Genomic DNA, 26,415 nt, shown 5'->3' with positions numbered 1-26,415 from the left:
TATTTTACCCTGATTAGCTTTTCACTCACATCATCAATACCACCACTTGATTATGTGGAACAAATGAAAGAGAAAGTATTTGAATATTTTATGAAATATAATTTTAGAGGATATTACTTTAAGCTGTCTAAACAGCATCACAACAATAAAACATTATCTTGGTTCATGCTCTTAAAAAAAAAAAAAAAATTCCTCATTCAACATTCAACAAGACATCCATGAAGTATTGTGGGTAATGTATGCAAACAGGTCACAGTAGGTGTTGCTTTTTAGGTGTTGACTTTTTTTCGTTGATTAATCATTTCAGGTTGACGTCAGGGCCTCGGAGACAGAGATGGATTGAAGTGCTTAGCAAACCAATAGCTACAAAGACAAAGAGTAATTGGGGTGTAGTGAGTGGTGGCCAGTGTAAGCAGAGCAGATGCATCAACAGAGGAATAAATCTGAGTGCTACAAAGGGTCATGCAGCGGTGGTCCCGCATATATTCACAGGTGACAGGTAAATACGATGAGGTAAATGCAATGTGGCTTTTCCTCTGCAGGCGATGCAGCTTATGAGGTATAACAATGAATTGTTCCTCGGGCCATGAGGCGATCCGCCGAGCAAATCGTGTGTATTTTTAGCTGCTTGAGTGACTGAGAAATAATTAATCGCATTGTATTTGTTTTAGCATTTTAAAGCTGTGGTGTCGGGGTGCTATTGTTTTGCTGTAGCCGGGTTTCACCTGGAGTAATTGAGGGGGCGGGCACGTAGCTGAGGAGGTGGGTTTGTTGTGGTTCAGCCACCGTCATGTGTGCCGGTGGAAATTACATTGCACAAGTGTGCTCATGTCCCTGGAGAAGGAGGCGAACACACCTTGATGCACGCTGAGTCGCGTCTGCTAGAGGAGAGGTAAAGTTTTAAGCGTTCAGCGCAATCAGAATAGGAGCGATAACTCCATAAATCACAGCGGGCTGATGGACCATCAATACTCCGCACAGGCTTTTGATGCATCGCTTTTCTCTGTGGACGACAGCTGCTCGGCACTCGCATTAACAGTGAGGTCTGAGCAATTTTTGTTTTAATTTTCTTATCTCCTGTTTCACCAGGCAACTCGAGCAGTCTTCTTTTAGTCTTACTGGCAAACGCACACACGAGGACGCCGAGGCCAGCGAGAGCCTGAGCCAACAAAGGCTTTTGTGCATTATGATGTGGTTTCAGGACCAACTGTTCCATAATTTATGTAATGAAAGGATGAACTGTTGTTTAATTTATGTAATTTGTGAATGAGGGGTTTGTTCTTGGTTCGAGCTCAGTGTCCATCCATGACGACCTCTGAATTTAAGCTTAGTTCTTTTATTGTTGTTTTTTAAAAGAAATTAATAGAGAAATTACCTTTAAAGACCTGCACATTTCAATGTAACAAAATGCATAAATGCATAAATTATTACTACGCATTCTTGCTTCTCAAGCCCTGCTCCTGCAACACAGACCACTTGCACATATGCTGCACATCCCCTCATTCATTCACTCATTAGATTACATTCAGTGATTCCATGATTGATTGAAAAGTGCCAGATTCCCCAGGAGACAAAGCTGACATTATTTTTTCCCCTACATTATCTGCATATCCATACTAAAATAATCTTAATAGTTTTTTTTTTGAAAGCATGTGGGTGTGAAATTGTTCACAGAGTAATGTCATCTGGGAGACAGTGAACCCTTGTTTTTAATTAAAACTCAGTCAAATAATGTGTATGAGAAAAGCGGCACACCTGAAAGCTTCAGCCAGTGTCTATTGGGAAGAGTTAATTAAAAAATGAAATACAATTTCAAGGGAGAACTTAAATGTTAGAATTAATAGATTATTGTAATAATAAAGAAAATACAGATGTCAAATGTAGATTCTACTTCTACTTTTTTTGAAGAGGGTATTGATTGCTGTTTTATCGTGGCGATGCTTAAATAACTGTGTTCAAATGTTCTTAAAGGAAAAAACTAGACTTTGTGTTTGAGGGTTGTTGTTCGCCTTGTTGCACAATCAAACTAAACGCAGACTGAAGGCTGATTTCACTTTGAAAACCGCTCAGGCAGGAAATATGTGCAGCAGCTCACAGCTCAAACCACAAACTGCAAAAAAGAAAAAAAAAGGAAAAAATAATTAATTAAAAAAATACTAAATACAATATATATATATATATATATATATATATATATATTGCCAAATGAATTACATTCAAGGATCCTATTGATTTAAAAAGTAGACTAACAGTGTTTGAGTTGCTCTTTGCCATTGTCAGTAAGAGGGACACAATAAAAGAATAAGAGAATAATAGAATTCTAATCGAATGGACCACTTATTTATTCATGCATATTTCCCGTGTCAGAGGTGGAGGAAATATTCCTATACTTAAGAGGCTCTTGTGCATTATTCCTGAATATTGATTCATTCCTGTGCAGGTAGAATTTTGTCGAGTTCAGGCAGAGATAACCTGAACTCTAATTTTGACTATATTTTGTATAACTGTAATTCAGTCCATCACTACACATCGTGTATTATTATAAAGCTGACAATTTCAGACTACACAAAAGGATTCAGCCACCGTCTGATACAGTAGATGTATTTTGATATTTGCACAAAATTCAGAATTTTTGTAAATTCTGAATTGAGCAAAGAGTGACTTAAGTAAAAGTAAAAGAAACAGCACCAGGAATACAGTGGGAGTAAATTCTAAATGTCACAATCCACTTTTTTTTTTCAATTTTGATTGATAGTCAGTTCAAACTACATACTTTGCAGAGTGACTCAAAAATGGCAACACGGCGGCAAAATAGTGGTAATATTTGACTTTAAATTGGATAGTTTGTTCCCAGTTCTACTGACAGACAATAGCTGCAGGGTTCTCTGTGCTTACAAAAGAGGTTTTGGTGTCTTGACCTTTACTTTCTGTGTATTCAGTGTTTGCTCCAGTCTGCTGAACTTGGTGGCGGGGCGGCAACATTATTAAAACAACCGGCTTTTTGTTCAGCGGAAATCAGTGATATTAAAAGTTTAGACGCTGCACTGAGTGTTACACCATCAATGTTTGTGTTTACGCATTGCTCAAAACGCATAACTGCGTACGTGGTTGTCTTGCATTAGTGGCCAGAATTCGTAAGATAATGATCATCCTTCCCTCGTGTAATGGTAATGGGGAAAGGCTGGAGCTCCTGTTCCTCAGCTGTTTACTGCGGACATTTACGGGTATCATTATCCAAACGGTGATGCCAGTGGGTGGCTACCGGAGCTGGAGGTGAAATAAGCCATTTAGCAGCTTTATGATAGCATCCCCCAGCCCGCGCTGTTTTCACATCCAGGGTCAAAGCTTAGCAGCCATCTAATCTCCCTCAGTCTCACAGCTTTCATTAGTGTGTCACTAGATCAATCAAGGCTGCAGCAAGCGCCAAAGTTTCACTCATTTTCAGATGAAAGGACATAATCGAAATACCTGTTTAGAGCATCGTCGCTGTTTGCCGGTTCCCTTCATGTCTACTTTAATCAGCATTTAATATGAATTCCGTTGCACAGTTCACATCTCTGTGAGATTATTAGACAGTTAAGATACAAGGATATTAACTAATATTTCAGGACAGGATATATTCAGTGTTCTTTCATGGTGAAAAGGAACTCGTTAAATGTTGGTCATGGGAAGGCGCTGTTTTGCTTGTCATTGATTTAATTTGTACATGTAAAATTCAAGTGTGTCTTATGGAATATTCAAATATTTACTACAGGTTTGTGAACTCTCCCTCAAGAGCTGTCAGAAGGCAGTGAGACGGTTTCATCCGCCAAATGCCAGCCTGTCACCACGTGGGCATACAATAGGACATGTCAGAAATCCTCGGCCCCTCCTTTGATCCGCCTGCACTTCTCTCATAACCAGAGGCAGTGGACGGGAACAGAGGCAAAGACTGGCTTTTTATCCCCCAATAAAAGGCCACTTAGGCAGATAGTTCTCCCCAGACTCATCAGCTTTGGTCTTTTTTTTTTTCCCTGGCACCACATGAAGGAATTTGTAGAAGAGGGCAAACATTTCATCTAATTAAGGATACCTTTCATATAAGCTCACCTCTCTTCTCCGTAATTTCGCTTTTCACCCGTTTCACCCAGCTCTTCCTCTCTCTCTGTCTCTCCTTCTGTCTTTTCTTATCATCCATCATAGAAAGCCCAAAGGTGCCCTTCGCAGTTACTGTACCTTTTTTGGTTTGCTCTTGATGCCTTTTGAAATCTTTGGCCTACCCCATGCTTTGATGTTGCCTTCAAATGGGTACTAAGCAAAACTTTGAAGTCACGACCTGGATGCGGCCAAGAATGCCCGAACCACTGCAGCAGCTCAACACCTCGCTAAACGTATTGTATGCGAGCTGTAAAGCGCTGCAAATCATTAACGGGCATTGCGATACGAGCGGCAGCATGTAGAAGGATTTTTTTTTTTTTTTTTTTGAGGAATCAGCATTATTTGTTTTGAAAAGTGGAGGGGAGAGGACGTGCGCACTGTCTGACTTTGTTCTATTTCTGGGGGAAAGCTGCTGAAGGATTACTGCAAGTGGCAGAGTATTCATTATTTAGATGGCAGTGGCAGGGTAGGGGAAGGGGTGGTTTCATAAACCACTTGACTGTGGCATGTGTGCAGCTATACCAGACACAAAGACAAAAAAAAAAAAAGTTTCTCTTCCAAAATTTCTTCTCCTAGCGAGGGCACTTGTAGCAGCTCTCTGCCAGAGAGTGCTGAGACAGTTGACACTAACTGAAACTGATGGAGCAAACTCAGATTGATGGAGTTAATGGATGAAATCGTTACGAGTTTTCTACGGGATTGCTCTCTGTATGGGCTTTGAAAGTCATGAAGCTCATCCAGCTGTTTCATGGCGCATGTCAGATGTGGTATTATAGTTTTACATACAGCATCTTTGCTGCTGGTTATTACATTTAAAATGCCCGAGTTGAATATCTGCGTCTGAAAAAAAAAAAAAAAAACCTTTGTTGAGCCTGGCTGATTATGAAATAATGACAGTTTTGTCTCCTTGCCTGGCTCTGTATACCCTCAAAAAAGATGACTGAATATATCTGCAGCGACATTTTGAGATGGCCTGAGAGAAAAATGTGAATCTGAAATGAGAAAGCTGTGACAGTTATGTGTTGCAAAGCGAAAGCTGGCACCCTTTCCCGATATGGAGGGACACCAGCAAGGAATTTTCTCCCGGCGTAACAGTAGCATCTCTATTGGCTGAAGTGTTTACCCTGACAGTTTCCAGCCTGGACGCAGAGAGGGTCCCCTCCGCTGTGATTAATGCACTGCCAGGCTGCCATGGTGGAGGATGTCTCTCGGCGGTCTCCTTCCCCTTTCCAGTACTCCTCCCTTATATTTCACTAATGTGACTTGACAATAAAGAGATTGATAGTGATCATTATGCTGCTCTCAAAGAGTAATGTCACTTCCCAGCATGATCCAGGAAGCTTCTAATTCAACTACTGCTGTGGGGAGCGTATGAGCAGTGATGTTGCATGGAGACTGTACATACAAGTGGCTACAACTGTGTTATGTTAAACCAGAACCAGTGACATTTCAGAATCGCCCCCTCCTGCTGTTATCGCAAACTCCCGAAGCACTGTTTGCATATTTAGCGTCGAGTACAATGCCTCAGGATGACTCTATCCAACTGAAGAGCTTGACACTGCAACTATTATCACGTTAAACAAGGGAATCGGTCTCTTACCTTAACACTTTGCGTGCTATATCACCATTTCAGCAGCACTCCCTCTCCAAATAAAGGTGTTAGGGTCATTTATTTGTTTCCCTCGCTCCAAGTCTTTACAGCTAGTTTGATTTGTTTATCTCTATGTATTTAGCCCCTGGCCCCAATCTTCTGAGAGAGAAAGAGGTTTAGCATTTAAATTGGTTGATCCACCGCACGTTTGCTAAACCTGTTTTTAAAGCATTACATTGATGAAAAGCAGGCGCTAATCCCTGCGGGTGTACGACCTTATCTGACTAAACACCTGACAATGAGATTCTATTGTCACTCTTGGAACACAAAGACTCGGTAAACGTGTCCCTCCATAGTTATTGACCTCTGCTGAATGCTATTGTTGCCTCAGGTGAGTTCACTACAGGTATGATTTACACCGTGAAGTTTTGAGAGAGTGTTGGTTTTGACCGCCAGGCACTTTGAATCCGCTGGAAACTTCACTCTCCCTGCCTCTGCACTCCTCGGGAAGTTGTGCGCCGCTGTTAGCCCGGCTGCCAAACACGTCAGTGCCCAGACCTACCGTACTAGCTCTCAGAGTTTAATCCTGAAATCTCCTGTATGCATTTCTCTTCTGCTTATATTCACACGAACTGATCCTTTAGTATCACACTTTCCATTATATATTTAGCCAGACAAGACATTTAGACATTTAGTCAATATTGTTTCCTATGAATATGTAGGAGGGAGGTGGCCTGCACCTGAATGTGGCAGATGTGATTTCTAACTAAATCATGGGGATTACATTATTGACAGTGCCTTGGACAAACATCAGGATGAGGTCATTGTCTTTCGTTATTTGCGCAAGATCTGAAGATGGCTTTAGAGCAAACAGGGCGTATCTCACTTGTGTTGAATAATTATTTTATGTGGTGAATTATCATAATTCAATATTAAACATCTGATCTTGATATAAGTTTAGTGCTGACGGGGGGAAAGTATGCTGCTGCGTGATTAGCCACAGTATCAGATTGAGTCCAGCCTTACAGATGGGCCGTAAAGTGTATCCTTTGACTGTGTGTACCGCGCGTTTGTTGAGATCTGTTATCTTCTCTCTCGCTGAGCCTTTTCAAACTGCAGCACACTCCTTCAGCTTTTATTAGCACAAGGGCTGTGTGGAAATGGAGTATCCTGTCATAATCCTGCTTCGTTTCCTGCTGCAGAAATTCCAAGTAGTCAAGGGAAAGGGTATTATGAAATAATAAAAACCAACATATGCCGATGGCTGATACCTGATACTGGGAACAAGTGTGACTGCGTACTGTGGTGTCAACATTTGGTTTTGCTGCTGTATCGATACGTCTTTTCACCGTTTAATCTGATCCAGAGTAAAGAATATACAGTGCTCTAATACAATATTAATCCTGGCCAGAAAACCTTTAATACCTTTAATAGGCTGACAACTTATGGTTTTGCTTTGCCATATGCCGCTGCTGCTGCCATCTCTTCTCTCAGATTTCACTTCTCAGCTTCCATTGTCAGTCTCATCTAGGCTTTTTATGATGTTAATTCAGATGGATGTCTTCCAGTGTGAAATGACTCAGCCGGGTGTGAATGCAGACCATCCTTTGCCTCCTACTGCTGCCATTTGGTGAGCGGGAGGAAAAGCATGGGGACCGTCGGAGGAGGCATGAGAAAGCTGGTGTGTTGACGACGCAACTCCCTTATCTAATTGGGGCAATGCAAACATGATTACGCAGGATCTGAAGAACGATCAGCATCTTCCACCTCGGAGACAATTCACAGCCATGTGTGTTCTGCTGTGTGGGAACTGCACCGGATCTGTTTAACCATTGTCGTTTCAAATAGAAATCACGTGACTGCAAAACACACTCCTTTTTCCCATCACGACTCATAACAAATATGTCTTAAATTACGGAATTTAAAAGCGGTTCAAGTGCTATCAGATCTTTTATGGTAGGTGGAACTGAAAGAAGTCATATATACAATTAGCTATTGGAGATATTAGACATAGATAGTTGTGTAAATATCAAAGTATTTTCTTGGCAAAAGAAATGCACCGTTGAGATCATCCATAGAGATATCAACCCTGATCTCTGTACTACTTACTGTTTTGACACGTACATTGTTATACTTAGGCTTTTCATCCATATATTAATATTAACTCATCTTAATTATAGCATCAACAACAACATCTTGTTCTGTAATTCCATAGTTTATTTGTGAGTTAGATTACTTTTGGTTCCATTTGCGAATAAAGACAATTTATTTACAGTATTCTTAAATTGTAAAGCTAGACTATAAGGTAAACTCAGCAGTGAAACTTGATAAAGCCTAAAAAACTGCACTAACTGCTTGGCTTTCTTGCTTAGTCAAAGGGTTTGAAACATTAAAATCTTGACCTTCTGTGAAGATGCATCTGGGGCATCTATGATTTTAGCAAATTCTATGATCCTCTTTAAAAAGGTTTTAGAAAATGCAACAGTTCAAGTATAATTAATTAATTTCTCTGTTGTGAAAGCTGTGCAAATAAGGCTTTGCTTTTGGAATTATATGATAAAAAAAATCCAACTGTCCTGCCATGTCTTTTTCTTACTTAACCTTTTCCAGATAAGACAGCAATGATGTGATGAAAACCCTTTTCAGTCCATATTCACAAAGCACAATATTTGATATCTTGTCTTAATTTAAAAGCCCAAGGTGAGCAATAAGCTAGCTCCCTAGTGTTGAACATTTCCTCCCTTTTAGATGAGTCATGACAAATTCACATCATGTTCCAAGCCGCACACAACCAAATTTGATGCAGTTCAGATGCAGAGGCGTGAGAGAGGTGCTAATTGATGCCTGCTGTGGCATGAAACGCAAATTGCATAGTTTACAAGTACAGCAACCAAACTGCAGACATGCACGGTCCTCTGGTGTCATATGAATTGGCTAAATGGAGAATGTGCACAGTGAAGCATAATGGATGCTACCTGCCATTCTGTTGCTCCAATCATGTTAACATTCTCACAAACACACAGTGCCACCCGCACAGACACACATGCTGTAAGACTATCTTTGAAATCTTGGCCAAATAAATCATCCTATCATTGTTAGGGCAACAATGTTTTAAAACCAAAATGATATTCTGAAACCTCTGATGCAGATTAAATTCCATTACGTAGACAAAAGTTTCCTCATCAGGTTTATTAGTATACTGCAAAGCCATTAAACAGCAATGACTGCATTCACAGCCATTAGGCCAAGTGATTTTTATTTTATTTTATTTTATTTTTTTGCCGCATATGCTATTAGCTGCAGTAAAAAAAAAATACATTTTGCATATCAGACATTTAGTTGATGTTACAATAAGTAGGCATGTAACAGTTCAGCAGCTAGAATGAAAAGATTATCTGCTGCAGAAGCTGAACTTCTGACCTTTTAGGACAGAATTTCTAATGTACAAATCAGTCAACTGTTGGAAAGCATTATCTGTCTGCTGTGCGTTTGATTGTTAAACTTGTTTTCCCCAGTCTTCTTTATTTTCATAAATATTCAATTTATTGCACACTTTTAAAAACGGAGCAGCTTTATGATACTTGCTCTTAGCAGGTGTGCGCAGGCTGAGAGATGCACAGCTTAGCCTTAAGTGTGTCTTATTTCACTGAGCTCTTTATAGAAAAAAGAAAAAAAACATGCTGACACCAAGTTATCATTAGGGCTTATTTTGTTCAACAACGAGATTATATCAAAATGGAGGAAAGAGCATGCCTGGTGAGAAGAAAGATACAAGGTTTTTTAAATTATACAACTGTGCAAAAGAAAAATTTGCTCTTTGCAAGATTTCAGTTCGAAGTGCCTTTTTTAAAAAAAAAAAAAAAATAGAAAATAGCTGCAATTACTACAGATTTCAATGACATTTGTCTGCCTTAAGCCTCATTTGGGATGATAAAAATACTTTTGAAAAATTTAGTCTGAACCGTCACCATTCTACTGAATTTCACAACTGCTGGATGTACTGATAGAATTGTGATGCCACAGGATGGCCAGTGAAATATGTGGTGTGTTTATCCATGTCCAGTGTGTTGACTCATGTAACACTAACACGCAAGACTTTGACTTTTATATGCTATAAGCAAATTTTAGCATGCTAACATGCTAAACATGCTAGGATGGTGAATTTGGAAACATGCTAAAGTGTTAGCTTTAAGAGCAGTTTTCCAGATAGCATGTTAGCATGGTGATGTTAATATTCAAACACTTGGCATAAATGCTAGCATAAAGGTGAAAACTAGCGCTGTTTCACTACTGCTGCTGTTTCATAAATTATAAACTATGCACTTCCTCATATTTTTGCCAGAATTTCACTTGTTTGAAATTGAACAACTGGAACAGAACATTCACTAGCAGACCATAGTTTTTTGTCAAATTTTGACCCGGCTAACTGTAGCTGGTATTTTCTTCTGCTAAATGACTGCTAAATGATGACTTTGATTCGACAGCAGTGTAGTGTTAATCCAAACACTGTGAACACTGTGTAATAGTCCACTCCATTTGCATGTTATGGTGGTTAATATTCTAGTTGCACTAGCTGCGTCTTCTTCAGCCTCTCCTTCCTCTATGGAGTCAATATGGCAGCCACTGAGGGTGAGACATATGTGTTGTTTGCCCAAATATTTTAACCATCATGGTACTCATAGTTCCACGCATGTCCGCATACTTGTTAGTATGAATGCACTTGTGCAAGGATGCGATTTAAGATGAAGATAAATCTACTTCACGTGTGAACTAGACCTTAGTCGATGGTGAACTGATGGTGCTGTAAAAGTGCTCTGAAAATCTACTGTATTTTAATTAGTAGTTCTGTTTATATTACTATCAAAATGTGAAAGGATGTTACCTTCAAGGCTGCCTCATAGATCATTTCTCCTTGGTGCCAAATATTTCTTAAACAAGATATACTGTAGCTCTTTTAAGCCAGCTATTTTTTTTTATACCATTTTGACACTTAATGAATATAAAGTGTTGCTCAACTAGGCTGTGAATGTGTGTGTGTGTGTGTAGAGTCGGGGGGTGGAAACTGTGGTGTGATGTCGGTTGATAAATTGTTGTTATCTGACTTGCTGTGGTGGAAAACTCTCCTAACATATGGATGGAGGATTGGATAAATCCGTTGAAGTAGGTTTAAGGCATTTTAGTGGCCGCATGTTTTGACATCTGGTCTCCTGAGGGTTTTTTTTCTGGCTGAAAGCATTGGCAGGGGGAGCACCAGTAAAAACCATAATAGGTCAGGACTTGTACATCTGATATGCTTCGATAAACATCAACAATCAGCCCCCATATCTCTGTGAATGTAATATATATATTTGAATCTGGATTACATGCTGCCAAGCCTATTACGGTTCATGGGCAACATAAATAGGCTGTGAGACATTCTGCTTTGATAAGTCCCAGCTTATCACCCACACATTCCATCCCCTCAAGTGTCCTTATTCAACAAATCTGGCAATACTTTAGGCAACCTTCAGATGTACTCATTTATGTGAACTTTCCCTTGTTTGTATGGGTATGTGTGTGTGTCCCCGCAATTCCTACTAAAGCAACCCTTGGAGAAACCACAGAGGAGGTATGTATGAGTTAGATGCCTCCTTGACAACACCTTGGAGGTAAAAATCAATGTCTGCCAAACAAAGTGAAATGTTAGGCTGCAGCCGATACATGACAGATGAGGCTTAGTGTGGTATTTTCTAAGGTGAATGAAGACTGGAACGCAGGCAGCCCTGTCTGTTGTTGTCAAGGAAAGCAGCATTAGACGGAATTTGAAGGACAGTACATCTGACTTCCCTGACTTCTTTTATTATTGATTAACATGATGTAGACGTGTGGGAGAGGCCCTCTTCAATAGAAGGGGACGAGGCTCAAAAATTAAGAACGACTGCACAGCAGATTAAACTTTAAAGGCCAGTTTCACTAATGAATTGTGATGCCGGGACACTCAAGGGACCTCCCCTCCAACTGGGGTCGTACAAAAGTACAGTCATCTTGATTAAAATGGATTGGTCCTCAGATGAGAACAGTGTCTCTATTTCATAGCATGACAAAAACTCTGTGATAAGTCACCATGTTTGACAGCTGAACAGCTCATAATTTCAGTCAGTTCACAGAGTTTTAGGTAGATCCTTGTTTCCTCAGGGCGGTGCTCAGGCTATGCAGCTGAATAGTGGCGGTAGAAGCACCATGGTTGGCTTGGCACATTAGTGAGGAAACACTGTGTTGCTACCTCATGCATGATCAGTCTTCACGACTCCAGCAGTGACCTCAGCACAGAGCCGTGGGCCATATCGTGTTGCTGATTGAGCATGCACCAAGCCTCAGAGGTTACGCGGCTTACATCTTAGTTCTTCTTGCCGAGAGAATCAGAGGGTGTTCTGACGAAAAATTCCAAAACATCACTAGTGCTGGAAGGCTTTTCTCAGTGTGTACGAGTGTGTGCGTGAGTGCGCATGTGTACAGGCTGCACATTCTGATGTGTGCTCGGCTGTACAATTTATGTTAACCTTTTGCATATGCCCAATGAGGATATTGCCATCTCCAGTAGCAACCCTGTAACACACAAGTTGGTGAGTGGTACAAGAATAAGCCAATGATTTGTTCTATTATTATTCTTCTCCTGTGCTCTGCTATGTGGCCAGGAGTAATGCAACGGTGGGGTATCAATTCATAGCCTTGGCCTCAGGAAAGCTCTTTGGAAAGCAGAGGGATTTTCAGTCTGTGTGCTGTAGCCCCAGCTCTGAAGGCAGACACTGCAACAAATGCTGGCTTTGAGAATTATATGTGGGAACGTTGGAAGGAGTCAGTAAGGGGAAGACATAATGACATTGTTTGCTCTTTGTAGTTCATTAGATAAAGAGACTTGGGATGACAGTGCATGAATAAATCATGACAAACTAATGTGTACAGTATAGGGTTGCACCATGTATTCATTATTGGTTCCAGCATCTTAAATGTTAGGGAAGGTGGTTTTCTTCCTTGTCTTAACACACGTATGACAAATACAGACAAACACAAGCTTATTTAGATATTATGTCATGTTAGTATTGTGTTATATATATTTTTTAATATAGACAAACGGCTTCAAAGGTGAATTGAGAAAACTTCAGATGTCCTTTTAAATAAAATAATGATGAATTATAAGAAATCTTTTTAATCAGTCAATCGTTCAGTTTTCTTTATTCCAAACCAGCAGTTTGTTGTTGTTTTTTTCATTTAAGTTAAATCCAAACCTTTTTTTTTATTTTGTTATGTTTTGTCTGCCTGTCTTAGCTCCACTTATACTCCACCCACTTTTGAATTAGCTGGGAGTTATTTGAGCTGCAAAACCATTCTTTGGGGTGACATCACAAAGGGTTCGTCCATCATCACATACAGTCAGCAGTAGTGCTCTATAGATAGCTCAATCACAGTGTAAAAATATCAACCTTAAGAGGACGTTAGACATATTTCATTGTCCCATTTGATAGTCAGTGTGGTGTGAAAGAAAGCATGAATCTCCTTCTCCTCAAATTTTCTCACAATTGAAGTGAAAATTAGTCATATCTGCATGTGGAGTGCATCCAGTTGAGAACAATATGCCAACAATTAATCAGGCAAAGATAGACTTTCCAATTTCTAGATGGATACTGCTTCCTTTGTTTGGTCCCTCCACAAACTGAGCGATTTGCACAGGAAATGCAATTATAGCGACCATTGGAAAAGACTGTGCCACTACAACCATGAGTGGTTTGTTTTTTTCCTGCAACCATTTTCTCAAGTGATTGGGGAAGCAAGCTCTAAATGAATGGGGAGGCACATGAATAGTTCTCAGAATACACGTCACATTTCAAGACGGTGGATACAACATTGTTTGTGTAATTGCTAATTCAAATCTATTTTTTAGTCAGAGGAGTGACTCACAGTTCAGCTGAACCGGACAACATTGTTTTGCTGTTTTTTGTTTTTTTTGTGCCGACACTCAGAGGTTTGGTGCAGTTGAAAATAAATTGCTTAATATCCTTCACAGAGCTTCTGGGTGTTTAAAAGCTTCTCTGCTGCAGCCAAGAAGGTCCTAACTAAGGTTTAATTTTTTGCTCTTACTGAAGGCTCAAACCATTCAAGCCACTACGCAATTTAGACAGAGTGCATGACTACTCTCAAAGCCAGTTCGATTCAAGTACGCACCGGAGAAAGATTGAAACTGGCAACTTCCTTTCAAAAGAACGCCAAAACAACTTTTCGAAACAGAGTCACAACAAAGTGCCGAGAAGAGACCCATTTGGAAGAGAGCATGTCTCTCCGGTGTCTCCATTTCCTACTTCCTTGTTGGTAATTTGTTTGTATTATACGTCCTGATACGTGGTAGCTTACTCCACGCTTCCTCTTGCTCCCGGATGAAAAAGGATGGTGCAGTGAAAGGAAGCGTCAGGTAGCTGTTGTTGTTGTTATAACAGCATATTAAAGATGTAAACAAACTGGCAGCCTGAGAATTTGTTGCCAGCATTGCCGTAGCAATGGGGACTGTAAGGTGGGATTTCAGATTTATGCCACATACTTGAGACTGGAGAGGCTGGTTCATTAGGTTCTCAGAGTACCGAGAAAAGTGTGTGGTTGACAGTCGCTATGCCGCTACTGGGGTGTATTTATGAAGCGTCTCTCATCAATATCTTTATATTAGCTACTCATGTGCCTATGTGAAAGATGTAGTGATTAACTCACAGTTCTCACTTCCTCACTTTTAATATTAAAAAAGTGTCTCTGCAGTCCTGTAAAGATGGTTTTGTGCGTGCCGGTCATTGTTCATGACTCATCTGATGACTCACTGAGTTTTCAATGCCATTAGATTACATGCATTTGGGTTATGATGCCACAAAGATGTTAAATGCTGCTTCAAATAAAAGGCATTCACTGCTTATCAAACGCACAGATCTACTTGTAAAGTACTAATTTCGCGTTTGGATATAAATTGCGTGTCGAGGGGAACTTAGTGAGTGGTTGATGAAGTTGTGTAAACACATTTCAAGTAAAAATTTCACAAACTGGCACACTTCCTCGTGTGTGACTGAGCGAGCGTCTTCAGCTTGAAGAAAACGCCGTGCGTTTAATGTCGGCGCTTAAAAGCAGCAACCGTGCCACCCGCGCCAAAGTTAGAAGTGGCAGTGTTTCATCTAGGTGTGAACACGATCTCTCTGGACAAACAAGGAAGCCAAAGCTGTCCACAGATGAATAAATACAACTAAGTGTTTTGTCAGCAGGCTAATTGTCAAAGCAGCTTTTGAGAAGGAGTGTAATTGCTATGTAATCGGAGAGCTGTCAGAAAGAACTGCTAAGCAGCCATCATCTGTATGATGATCTGCCATCTGTAGCAATGTCTGGGGGAGAGAGAGTTGGGGAGAGATGGACATGGTGATGTGAGTCTGCTTATATTCACAGTGCATTTTCAGCAAGTGTATTTGCAAATCATACATTTTAAATGAACGGCAGTCTAGAATATGCCTCACATTTGAATTGATGAATGCGTATTATATATGGGTAAATGGAATGTCTTTTTCCATACTGCAATGATTATGAAATCCTTGAAATATTAGTTACATACTGGTTTCCCTGCTCTGAAATAGCTTAAAAGAAATGTCTGTCTTTGATCAGATAAAAAAAAGAAATCATGAGAGGAGTGGGCAAGCCTGAGAGAGCAGTGGAGGTACTCTGGCAGGAAATATGATGGAATTCACACGGCTCCTTCTTCTCCTTTTTCTTAAAACCCCAAAGTCCCTGAAAATTGCCAACTCTCTTTGCAGACTAAATCCCCAAAACTCACCTAGGGCAAGGTTGTTCTAATGGTCCCGAAGTCCACTGGGTACAGCCCCTCCTTAAACACCACCACCTCACCTTCGGGGCTTCCCAGCGAGAAGCCGCTGTCTGGTTTTCCACTAAAGAATACGGCTGCTGGAGCCTTCAACAAGGCACCAGAGCTTTTCTGCAGGTAAAAAAAAAAACCCTAGTCGCTGATGAGATGAATTTATTGATTTGACATATATAAACATCCAGCAGGGTCCAAATGGCATGTTTTATCACGGAGTTCATCCATTATTCATTTCATATAAAATCAAACAGGGATTTTGTCTGGGGTGTCTCGTTTTGAACGTTTATGTTTACTGAAATTCCAGCTTTGCAGAGTGCTGCATTTTTTTATGTAATTGTAAAAAATATACAATATTATGAGAAGGGGGGAAAAAAAGCAGTGGCCTCTCTTAAGTTCTGTGATCTGTTTTGATGGAATTCTTGTGATGCACACACACTGCAATTTTCCTATTGGCGAAGGGCGAGCCAGTCAAAGCAAATGCCCTTTCAATTCCATTAGCAGTTGCATCAGTTTCTTAATGGAGAGTAAAATGGCATAAGACCTTTTGCAGTACTTACACAATGAATATGAAAAGGCTTTCACCGAGCTCGCCAAGCTTAGGGAGTGCAAAGCGGCTTTTAATTGTGTCCCGACTCGGTGTTGGAACATTATGCGCAGCATTCAAGGCTTGTCAATGCTTTAATCAAAAAACGATATTTTCAAAAGAGGGAACATCATAGAAATCTAATTGGCCTAAACACCAGAGTATCACAGAGTGGCATCAAAAAGTTCAAGAAAATGTAGTGAAATCTGAACTCCGCTTGCAGACATATTTCCAGCGATATCTCTGACATAATTATTTAAAACGGACTCGGCTCTTTTAAAGGGACCCGCCTATCAAGGAAAAAAGACGAGCAGAAAATAGTAGTTTAATGCTGATGGACGTTTTTGGTTCACTACTGGACTGAGTGCACTGTTGTCTTATAAACACAGTTTAATAAGGTTTGTCTTCAGGTCACAAACCTCGAAAAACAGAGTATTAAAAGGAATTAAACCCACACTAGGTTCTGTCCACGCCAAAAATAAATAAATAGAATAAGCAGAGCCATCATAAAGCCCCTTTTGATAGGTGCTGCAAGCATCATTAAGATGGGAATGAGTCTGTCATTTCGCTGCTGTCATGCAGTATTAATCACAGAAGTTCTTGAAAGCATGTTGCTGATGGAGATGATGACAAGCTGACGTTGAGGAATTATGCAAAGGAGGCATCCATCTTGATCTGATTTCAAAGCAAAGCCCCATAAACCACACAGCTGTTTCATCTGCCTTCCTAGTCACTGAGTCTGCACATTAAAGGCCAACTTAATTCCCTGTGTGTCTTGAAGGAAGACAATGCCAGTTTTTCCTAAAGGTTCATTGTTCGGTGGTGGTATTTTATTTAAACACACAGCGCAACACACGCTTTGCAGCCGATAACGTAAATCAAAGTGCTGCGGTGCCATGGCTCACCTCTGTCACTCTCAGAACCTCCAACTTTGGCAGTGAAATACACGGAGGCAGCACCACACTGGACTGCTGCACCGCACGCACTGCATATTACTCATTGAGTTGCATGGAATCGCACTGAGGTTATCGCTTTAGGTTTTCATGTTAGGCAGACCATGTCCCAGGTATAAAACTGTTTATCAGAAATTGGATTCAAACCCACACCTTCAATTGGAGACCAGAAACCACCTCCGCCCTCTTCTACTCAGACATACTGACACCCGCTGTGTGCTGGGAAATGGAGGACATGGTAAAAGTACGTGGTGTTAGGACGCACGCGTGGACGCTACGCAGCCATGGCCGTCAAAACCAGGATTTAAAGGATGAGTCATATGTGAAATAAATCATCCAATTAAAATTCTGATTCTTGAATAAATAAATAAATAAATAATATAAATAACCAAAATAAATAAATTAAAAATAAATCAAACATTTTACCTTTTGATCTTGACCACACAAAGATTAAGAGGATGATATATGTCTTGAACTGAGAAAAACATTTGCATAATTAATCACTCCAAGTCCACATGGAGCCAGGTTTCAGATCTAAATACTTAAAAGGGCAAACTATGTGTTAAGTCATATCTGAAAGGATGCAGGGGCCAGGGGAATTACTTATGTGTTATGATATGAACTGCAGCGGGAATTGATGTTTGCGTATATTTGACCACTTTATTTTGGTTCCGTTGCTTCTCCCTCAGCGTGATATTTAATTTGGTCTAATTGCTGAACGTTATTGAGGATAAAACAATCAATAATATTTTCTCTCTTCTGGAAATGTCCAAAACAGTGGCTGTTCAGGCTGCTGGGGTATTCTAGGTTAACAGTGAACGGTGGCATTGCAGTGTTGTTGCGTGCTTTATAGCCCTGCATACAGTGAGTTTAATTCACTTCATGGGGTTTTTATGTTCCCTCAGTCCATTGTGGAAATGCTGCATGTCGAATCCCACTCCTCTGGAGGTTTGGTGATTTTTGAGAACATTATGCTCAGCATGTCCTCTCACCTAAAAACAGTTCATTTCATTTTACAGTTCAGGCGTTCCTGTCAACGTGTTGATTCGATTGATTCAAGAGCGATCGTGAACTGATGATAGTGAAAGCGCTCACACTCGCCGCTGCGCTTGCTGTGCTGGCACTATTCCTGTCAACTGTAATACACCTGCATTGCACGCTGTATATTTTTATGGGTTTGAAGTTAGCCCAAGTTGCATTCCCACACTCTCAGGGCAAGTGTTACAGCGCTATCAAACTGAACAAGACTTTGAGATCAATATGTAGACATGAAGATAAATGGATACAGATTTGTGCAATACCTGCATGTGTTTGTGTTTGTATTGTATAATGGGAGGCTGGATTTTCTTTTTACAGGGATTGACTCATATGTGGGTGGGATAAAAAGATGATGTTTGCACCGCAGAACAAATCAGTTGTTTTATGTCCTTTACAAGCATGTGCTTTTATTCTATTTTCAGTGGACGCTGCGCTTATTTTAAGAGTAATCTTTTTGAACCTGATAGATATTCAGCTCATTTTTATCTTTAAAGTGATTATTAAGGGAAAAAAATGCGTCTTTTCTGGCTGTCAGCGTCCCACTTAGCTCCTTGTTAGATCATTTTTTTGTTTTTAACCCGTCTAATTGTCCCCTCTACTTAATTTCCGTTCCCCCTCTCTTTGACATTTTACTGTTACACTAGTGCTGATTACATGAAACATTTTTCTGCTGGAAAGTGAAGTGGAGCTTGCGGCTGCTGCAGGCGCGTACAGTGGAATAAAGGCCCAGAGGTGAAGTCAAACCAGCCAGTGTTGGTTGATAATCCACATTTCTATTACCCTACTTAGCACTTTTGTAATAGGGCTCACAGTCTAGCCCATGAGAGGAGTGGGGTGTCTTGTATTCTTTATCACTAAGTCATGGCGCCCTTCTCTTTTTCAAATGCCAGCAGTGCTGCAGCATATCTCGAGTTTTAGGAACTGAACATGGTGGTGTGCTGTGATGAGGGGATCACGTTTGATTGCGTCTGATAAAACTTTAATCACAAAATGGAAGAAAAAGAAAAAAAAACCTTCATCTGCTTGTGATAATTTTGCGTTTATGGACTTTATGGCCACATGCTGTTGCTTTGTAATTGCAGTCAGGAATTAATTAATCCTAGAACGGCCCTCTGCAGTAGCACTGTGCACTCTTGTAACTCCTCATTCTGCTCTGTTCTGTATCCATCTGTTAGTCTACCTACTTGTCCCTGTATAGATGAAATTGATGTTCCAAAAGATTATTCTATTACCTTGACACAAACCTGATAGAAAGAAAGCAGTTGCATTCTCTGCAGTCAGTATTCCTACTTTGCACACTAGAAGAATAATCTTAAAGTGTACCAACAGCCTGCGTGTACAGTAGCCTAAAGGTTTTTACCTCAAAGCGGTGGAAATGATTTCCTGACTCTGAATGGTATTCATGTTCCCTCCGAGCTGTGTGCAACCAAATGGCTCATTTGCCAGTATTGAGCAGCTTGTTTCATGCATTGAAGGGCACAAAGAAATGTGGAGGCACAAAGACAAGGACAAATATTACATGGTAATTAAAAGATCTTTTCAAAATGACTTGACTTGTGTTTAGTCGGTGGAGTTGTTTTTGTGCGTCCATGGCGTAGGGCACTTTTTCATCCTATGCATAGAAAGCAAAGGTTAAATGATGCACTGACCTCCAGCGTTCATATGTTCTAAATTTAGCCTCCTATAGGCTTTATAAACATTACTGCTGCCAACGCAAAAACAACAGAAGCTCCTAAAAGACTCGACCCCCGGATTTCTCAATGCTCGCCAAGCCTCTGTAAGGCTAGAAAGATGATGCCCATTTGGGGCTCATCGGAGCAGATCAGAATTGTCAGCACTGTGGATTTTTACCTTTTAAACAGGGAAGATGGATAGATAATCACCACATGCCATTCTGGGGGCCAATTACACAGCTTTGTGTGAAATTGGAAAACCTGTTCTCTCAGAGCTCTAATGGATGTTCTGGTCATTAGTTATTTGAGAGTCTTCTCTGGCTGTAATCAAACGTGAAACATTGCGTTAAGCGGCCATAAAGGAACAGCTGCCTCTCTAAGTGACCTTCTGTTTAAGAGAACCCAACTGTCGGCCGTGTGGTGTTTTGTGACAATTATTATGTGTATCGCCATAAAAAAGCTCTTATTTCCCGCTTTTTCTGCAGTGGTTGCATCTCGTTTTAATGTCTCGCTCTTGGTTGTATTTACTTTTCTGGGTCTCTTAAGTGTCAGGATGCTGTCATATCTTGCATGTAAGGCAGATGCAAAATCTAGCCCATATGCTGCGTCTCAGCAGACGTATGTCCGATTGCAATTGTAATCAGCAAAACTAAAGTTTGTTCCGTCGGGATTAGGCCACCGTCAAGAATACGTGAACTAATATTGCGACGTCTCTTTCTTTGTGCTCCTCTCCAGGTGACCATCTGTCCAGTCAGCAAGCCCCACCTCCTCTCCCGCCAGCCCCTCCGCCGCACAAGCAGCACCCGTCCATCACTTCCCTGAGCCGCAGCTCGCTGGCCAATCAAAGGAGCCCGAGTCCACCACCCACAGCCGGCCTGGCGGCTGACTTGCAGAGTACGGCGGAATGCGTCCAGCTGCAGGACAGCTGGGTCCTGGGCAGCAATGTGGCCCTGGAGAGCAGGTGAGTGACCCACGGCGACTTAACAGAAAAGCAGGAGAACCCAGGTCCAGATGCTTCTCAGAAAACAAAACGACGGGAAATAAACGAGCAAGTTACAGGCCAAACTGTCTGTTTAAATTCCACTTCCTTTTCACTGTTCTCAGACCGGTTCAGTCTCTAAATCTTAGATATTCTTTTTATTTGAGATTCGGATGGAAGGAAAGACTTACGATTCTGTTTTACTCATTTTATTTCATAGCTTGTTTGCCTCATTTCGGATGCCTCACATCTGCCGGCCTGTCTCATTAATCCTCTGGCACGTTTGATGTATTTGCGACATCAGATATGGGCTTGTATTCTTCACACTCATGCTCAGGGTTATCTATGACTCACTCGGTCACGACTGAACCAGCAGTTTGTTTTGTGTTGACAAATGTGACTTACCAGCTTTATATTTTATGCTGTGCTTCTGTGACTCCGGCACGTCTTTACAAACATTTGAAGGACCTGCACTAAACTCTTAAGCTCTCGCTAGACGATGGGGTTTTTTGTAGCCTTACACAACGAGACGCTTCTAACAGCAGGGGCCGCAGCACACACCCTCATTTTTCAATAGCTTGTGATTGTATTAATGTTTTTAGCGCCACTCCTTCAAACCTGAGAATGTCATAAAACGATAATTCAGTGCAGGATTCTAAACGTGTTTAAAGGTGGCTCGGTTTTTTTCAAGAACCGCACCTCATCAGGTTAAATTATGACGCCACAAATTGTGCCCGACATAATATAGTTCCAGCTGAGTTTGATAAATGCAGCCATAGTTTCTCCTCCGTTGAGAATAATGTTCACTCCTTCTTGTATGCACCTACAATTAAGGGCTGATTACTAGATTGGACAGAGCCACAGTGAGAAGGGGATGATTAGAGTGAAATGTGTGCGTATCAGAGAGCTTGCCAGTTAAAATCAGAGAGGCTATAACTTAACAAGGAACTCGGTAAGCCGGCCCAGTGTTATATCAAAATTTGCTGTGCAAGTTACTACTTTGTCTCATAAGAACCTCTGCCAAGTATTCCTCCTGAAACATCAGTTACATCTTTCTTAATCAGTGAGCTCAAAATATCCTGGCTAATGAAGTGTAGTACATTGCGCTCTGACTCAGAAATGGCCTCGAGTAGATGATTGCATTCTACCTTGATATTTCCCTGGCACACTGTGCCTCTTCTGAAGCTCAGATGAATGTAAACTTTTGAATTTGGTCGGCAGCAGCGTGGAGTAACAACCTCTTATGATCTGACTGAATCAATTGGGATATATGGTGACAGTTTCACTTTCTCGGGAAGACGCGGTGATTGAATACTAACCGCGCCGTGACCTTGAGCTGTCTTAGGTGTATCGACGAAACAATATGTGCACACCTATCATCAGCTGAGGCATAAATCACTATCACCACAGTGGACTCTAAATCAAGTGCTTGTCAGTGGGTGGGAACGAAGAGCCGCTGCGAACCAACGGGGCCAAGAGGGAAGACCGGGTTCAGCACATAATTACAGATGTCAAGAAAACCACCAGGTTGGGAAATGTAAACAGAAGCGCCAGAAAGTATTTATTAGGCTGCCTTCAGGGGGTATTGGGGCAGCAAAGTCCTGGCATAGCACATACGTAGGTGGCCTCAGGTACAGCAGGGGTGTGAATCCTTTTCTGAATCCTGAACAGCGACACTGATTTTATTTCTTATGCAGCACAGTAGACGTGGTCATGCGTGCAGACAGTAAATTATTCTGTACAAGGCAGTCGATTAAGAAAAGCTTCAAGTACAAATCACAATGTTATGATCCTGGTTAATACGTTTCCTGTGCCTCGACGACCTCCTTGAAAATAAAGCACTCATTTGACAGCAATAGGTGCTTTTACAGCAATTAGCAGGAATGAATTATGTGTGTGTAACCTCCTGTAAACGTGTTGGTCTTCAAAGCACGAGCAGGCTAATTTGAGTCTGTATCAACCAGCTTTCACAGTGAATACCTTTCAGTGTTCTTTTAAATGACTGAAGTGCTTCACTGCAACTATATATGTAACTACTGCCTATTAATATATGGCGAGCGAATGAAGTGAATCATATGTCAAAGCCATGTTAAAACACTGGGATTTAGTGGCACTTTACAAAGATGACAAGCCATTTAGCCAGTAGAGAATGTCGAACAAGGTAAACATCTGCGCGTACTGTAACTTTAGAAAAATTCAACCATATCGTGTTAATACACTTCATATAATTCTATGAAATAATTCCACTTCTGGTTTTGTTCTGCTTTATGGTAACCAAGACCACTCAATTCTAAGGGCTCAATTAGTTGGCAAGAGAGCAGTGATCGTTAAAGCATATTCTCAAGTGCTGAGGAGACATTCAGATCTAAAAAGTCTGCAGTACTTTTAATAAACCCCTCAGGTTTCACTTACTCACCACTTGGATTCACTTAAAGGGTCTTTTTTTCTGTGTGTGTGATATTTTCAATTAGAAATATTGTATTTAATTTTTATTATAAAATGAATTGCCATTTCTCTTGAGAGGCCAACCCACATATGAGGTAATTGTTCATGAGAAGTGCTTAATCCTTTGTTTAAAATAGATTTTACTAGTTTAGTTTGATTGAAATTAGTATTTTTCATACCTTTATGGTGAAAGCTATAGGCTCTATGTGTGCTCCACTGAATAAAATGCAGGTAGGAGTATGCCCTCGTATGTATGTCATTTGGAGCTCACTTCAACAGTTTCTTGCACTTAGATTCAATGAGATTCAACTAGAACAGTCGTGATGACATTTCAGAATGAGTCCTTTGAAGGCTTGCCCAGCCATACGTTGCAGTTATAAATGTACTGTCAATCCTCATTGGATTCTAGTGCCAAGGGAGTCCTTTGGTGAAATGAAATTATGTCTCAGCTCTAAAATCATCATGTGCCACAGTGTCCCACAGACATTGCATTTTCCTGATGGAAAATGTGTTAGAATTGTTCTCGGGGGCGAAGAAGAATAGCAGAGGTAATCCAAGCGAGTGCGCGTCTGTGTGTCTGAGAAGAGGTGTTTGTGTGGGGTGCACATGTAAATCATGAGTCAGAAAGTCATGCTTTACACCGGAAAGGGGAAATTTTCCTTTTATTATATATATATACACCAGCTACAGTGTTGTGATTACACCCGAAGTGATTAGTCATGTGTAAAACACCAGCCAACTAGCCTTTTGGAAAGGAGCTTGCAGCGATCGCTGGTTACCTGCCAAAGTGAATGGTGGTGTTGACAAAGTGGTAATCCTCAAGACGTATTTTTTCATTCCTTTTTCTTGGGTGTTTTCCTTTTTATTTATTTTGCCAAAAGCCTTGGTGCCAAGCACACATTTTTTTGTGGTGAATCCAGAGTTCTACAATATTTGCCACTTATTTTAGTCTGCAGTGTAAACTGCTGCTGCAGGCAGTGTGCAGTGTGTCTTTTCCGGATGATTTTTGCCAACACATGTGAAGGCTTTCTTGAACAGATGTACATTGCTAGATGTAATCTCAACAGCTATTCATCTTAAACATATTCACAAATTTGAGTCACAGCAGCAAAAGTACACCAGTCACCAGTACAGTTTGTCATCGAACGCGTCCTCACAGCAACTGTCCCTAAAAGTTGCTCCGTCGTGCTTGTATCATATGCTGTGTGCATAAGAGCTGAGCACTGCTCATGTCAAATCTAATCAAACTCATTAAGTATGATAAACTCTGTGTGCAAAAAGTCTTAGCACTCCGTTGGAGTGAATCAAGATGGCACCATGCTGATCTCTGTGGGCAGGATGGAACAAAAAATGCGCGGTGGCACTCAAATCCATTCACACGGCGCAGAGCTAGCTGTAGCACCTGCTAGCAGGCCCCCTATCGAGAGGGCAGGTGGTGATCCGGAGAAGAGACCATGGCGGTGGCAAGTGTGAAAACAAGTCACCTCAATGCCGAACCACATCTGTCGGCTGTTTTTTTTTTTTTTTTTTAATTTCTTTCCAAGCGGCCTTATTAATCCAGCTCTCACCTTGAAATGCTAATGCTAACGCAGAGCAGGAGCTAATGGACAGATTACATATTCCGAGGGCTTCGATTCACATTGTTTCCCGCGTGCTCTCTCACCACTACAGCTGGAGCTTAGCCATAGACAAATCCACCCACTCACTGTTTAGTCCTTTGTCCTCTGTGAGGATGTTTTCAAATGTCATCATGATGACAAGCAATGTTGAGAGAGCAGAGGAGACCGGGCTGGCTGCTGCTTTTGTGTTACAGGCTTCTCAATGGGACAGACAGGCGTGCACACAAACACACTGCCATCACACTGACGCACAGCCATTCATTTGCTCTCCATCCGTCTCAGTCTCACACTCACTTGATTGTCTCTTTTCCTTCTCCCGCTCCCTCTCCCTCTCTCTCCCTCTCTCGCCCGCACCACATAACATTGCTATCACTCGGGCTGGCTGGATTAGCATAGTAATGTGTCTTGTTGCATCACACTGGCTGTAATCAATTACAGCCGGTCATCCAGTGTCTATAGCTGCAGACACTTACACTGGTCTGCTGTTTGTTAATCATGTCCAACAGCATTTCATCTTTAGACCCCTTCACTCTGCTCTTTAGAAAAAACGAAGGGGCAGACATGAAACCTGTCAGTGCCAGAATTATTTAAAACGGCAAGTGCGATAAATGTCCACTTTGGAATTTGTCTTGGTGTCGCTGTTCACGCAGTTTAACCTTCTCACCTACAAAGCGGATTAATTGAAATATAACAGATTGCTCATTTTAAACCAGAAATTGAAATTTATTTTCAGTTTGGATGCTCTACTCGCCTGTTTTCGGCATCTCATTTGTAGCGCTACGGTGTTACAGATGGTGTGTTTGGTTTAGTTGCCTTGACGGGAATGCCATGCGAACATAATGTGCTCATAGCCTTGTTTAAATAAGAGTCCTCACAGACTTCGCTGCATTTATTTACTGGCAAAACTGTCTTGAGATCATCTCCCCAACTCGCAATAGGTATTCACCTTTCTCAAATAGAGTACATAACCCTACCAACACACGCATGCACAAACACACACGTCCATGTCCTTTTCTGTCTACCTCATCAGATTGCATCCACTTACACTTAACTCCCCAGATAGTGGTGTCTGTTTGCCTGCGTGTCTCGCTGTGCGTCTGCCGCCTCTGACGTTGCGCAAGTTTTGACCTCAATTCATGCCCAACTGCATATTACACAGCCTGCCGCAGCTACAGTACAGATTGTTCCAGACTGAGGGATCTGAACTTCGCCAGGTTGCATATGCCTGGTGCATTGTCATTCCATCAGTGAAATACTGTAACCTTTAAATGGAATCCCTGTCTGATCACGACTGCACATGTCAATCGGGGCATCGAGGAGCCAGACGGTCCAAATCTGACATTTGTTCTTTTAGTCAAAAATTGATCAGAGGAGGTTTAACTGCAGAGATATCCTCACTGGAGATACGAGGCACCTGAAATATCACTGGAAAATGCATAATGCATTATGGTGAGGGTTTGGTAATGTGCCTTCCTTTCACATGCTGTAGTGAACAAATATATGATTAACATCACTCAGCAGAA

At 41.1% G+C, this 26,415-nt stretch overlaps 1 protein-coding gene across 8 annotated transcripts in view; it reads left to right on the top strand.

Moving 5' to 3' along the window:
* si:dkey-237h12.3 (teneurin-3) overlaps positions 1-26,415 on the top strand; it is a 152,820-nt gene that overhangs the window by 60,295 nt on the left and 66,110 nt on the right. For all 8 annotated transcript variants that reach the window (XM_047584946.1, XM_047584951.1, XM_047584950.1 and 5 more), the window contains one exon: positions 20,585-20,810. In XM_047584946.1, coding sequence (XP_047440902.1) covers positions 20,585-20,810 — 226 coding nt within the window. The remainder of the gene's footprint in view (positions 1-20,584; positions 20,811-26,415) is intronic.

Source organism: Mugil cephalus, chromosome 5 (genome assembly GCF_022458985.1).
Source record: "Mugil cephalus isolate CIBA_MC_2020 chromosome 5, CIBA_Mcephalus_1.1, whole genome shotgun sequence".
Lineage (NCBI taxonomy): Eukaryota > Metazoa > Chordata > Actinopteri > Mugiliformes > Mugilidae > Mugil > Mugil cephalus.
Note: the sequence above shows the minus strand (reverse complement) of the source record. Positions and strands in the feature narration are given on the sequence as shown.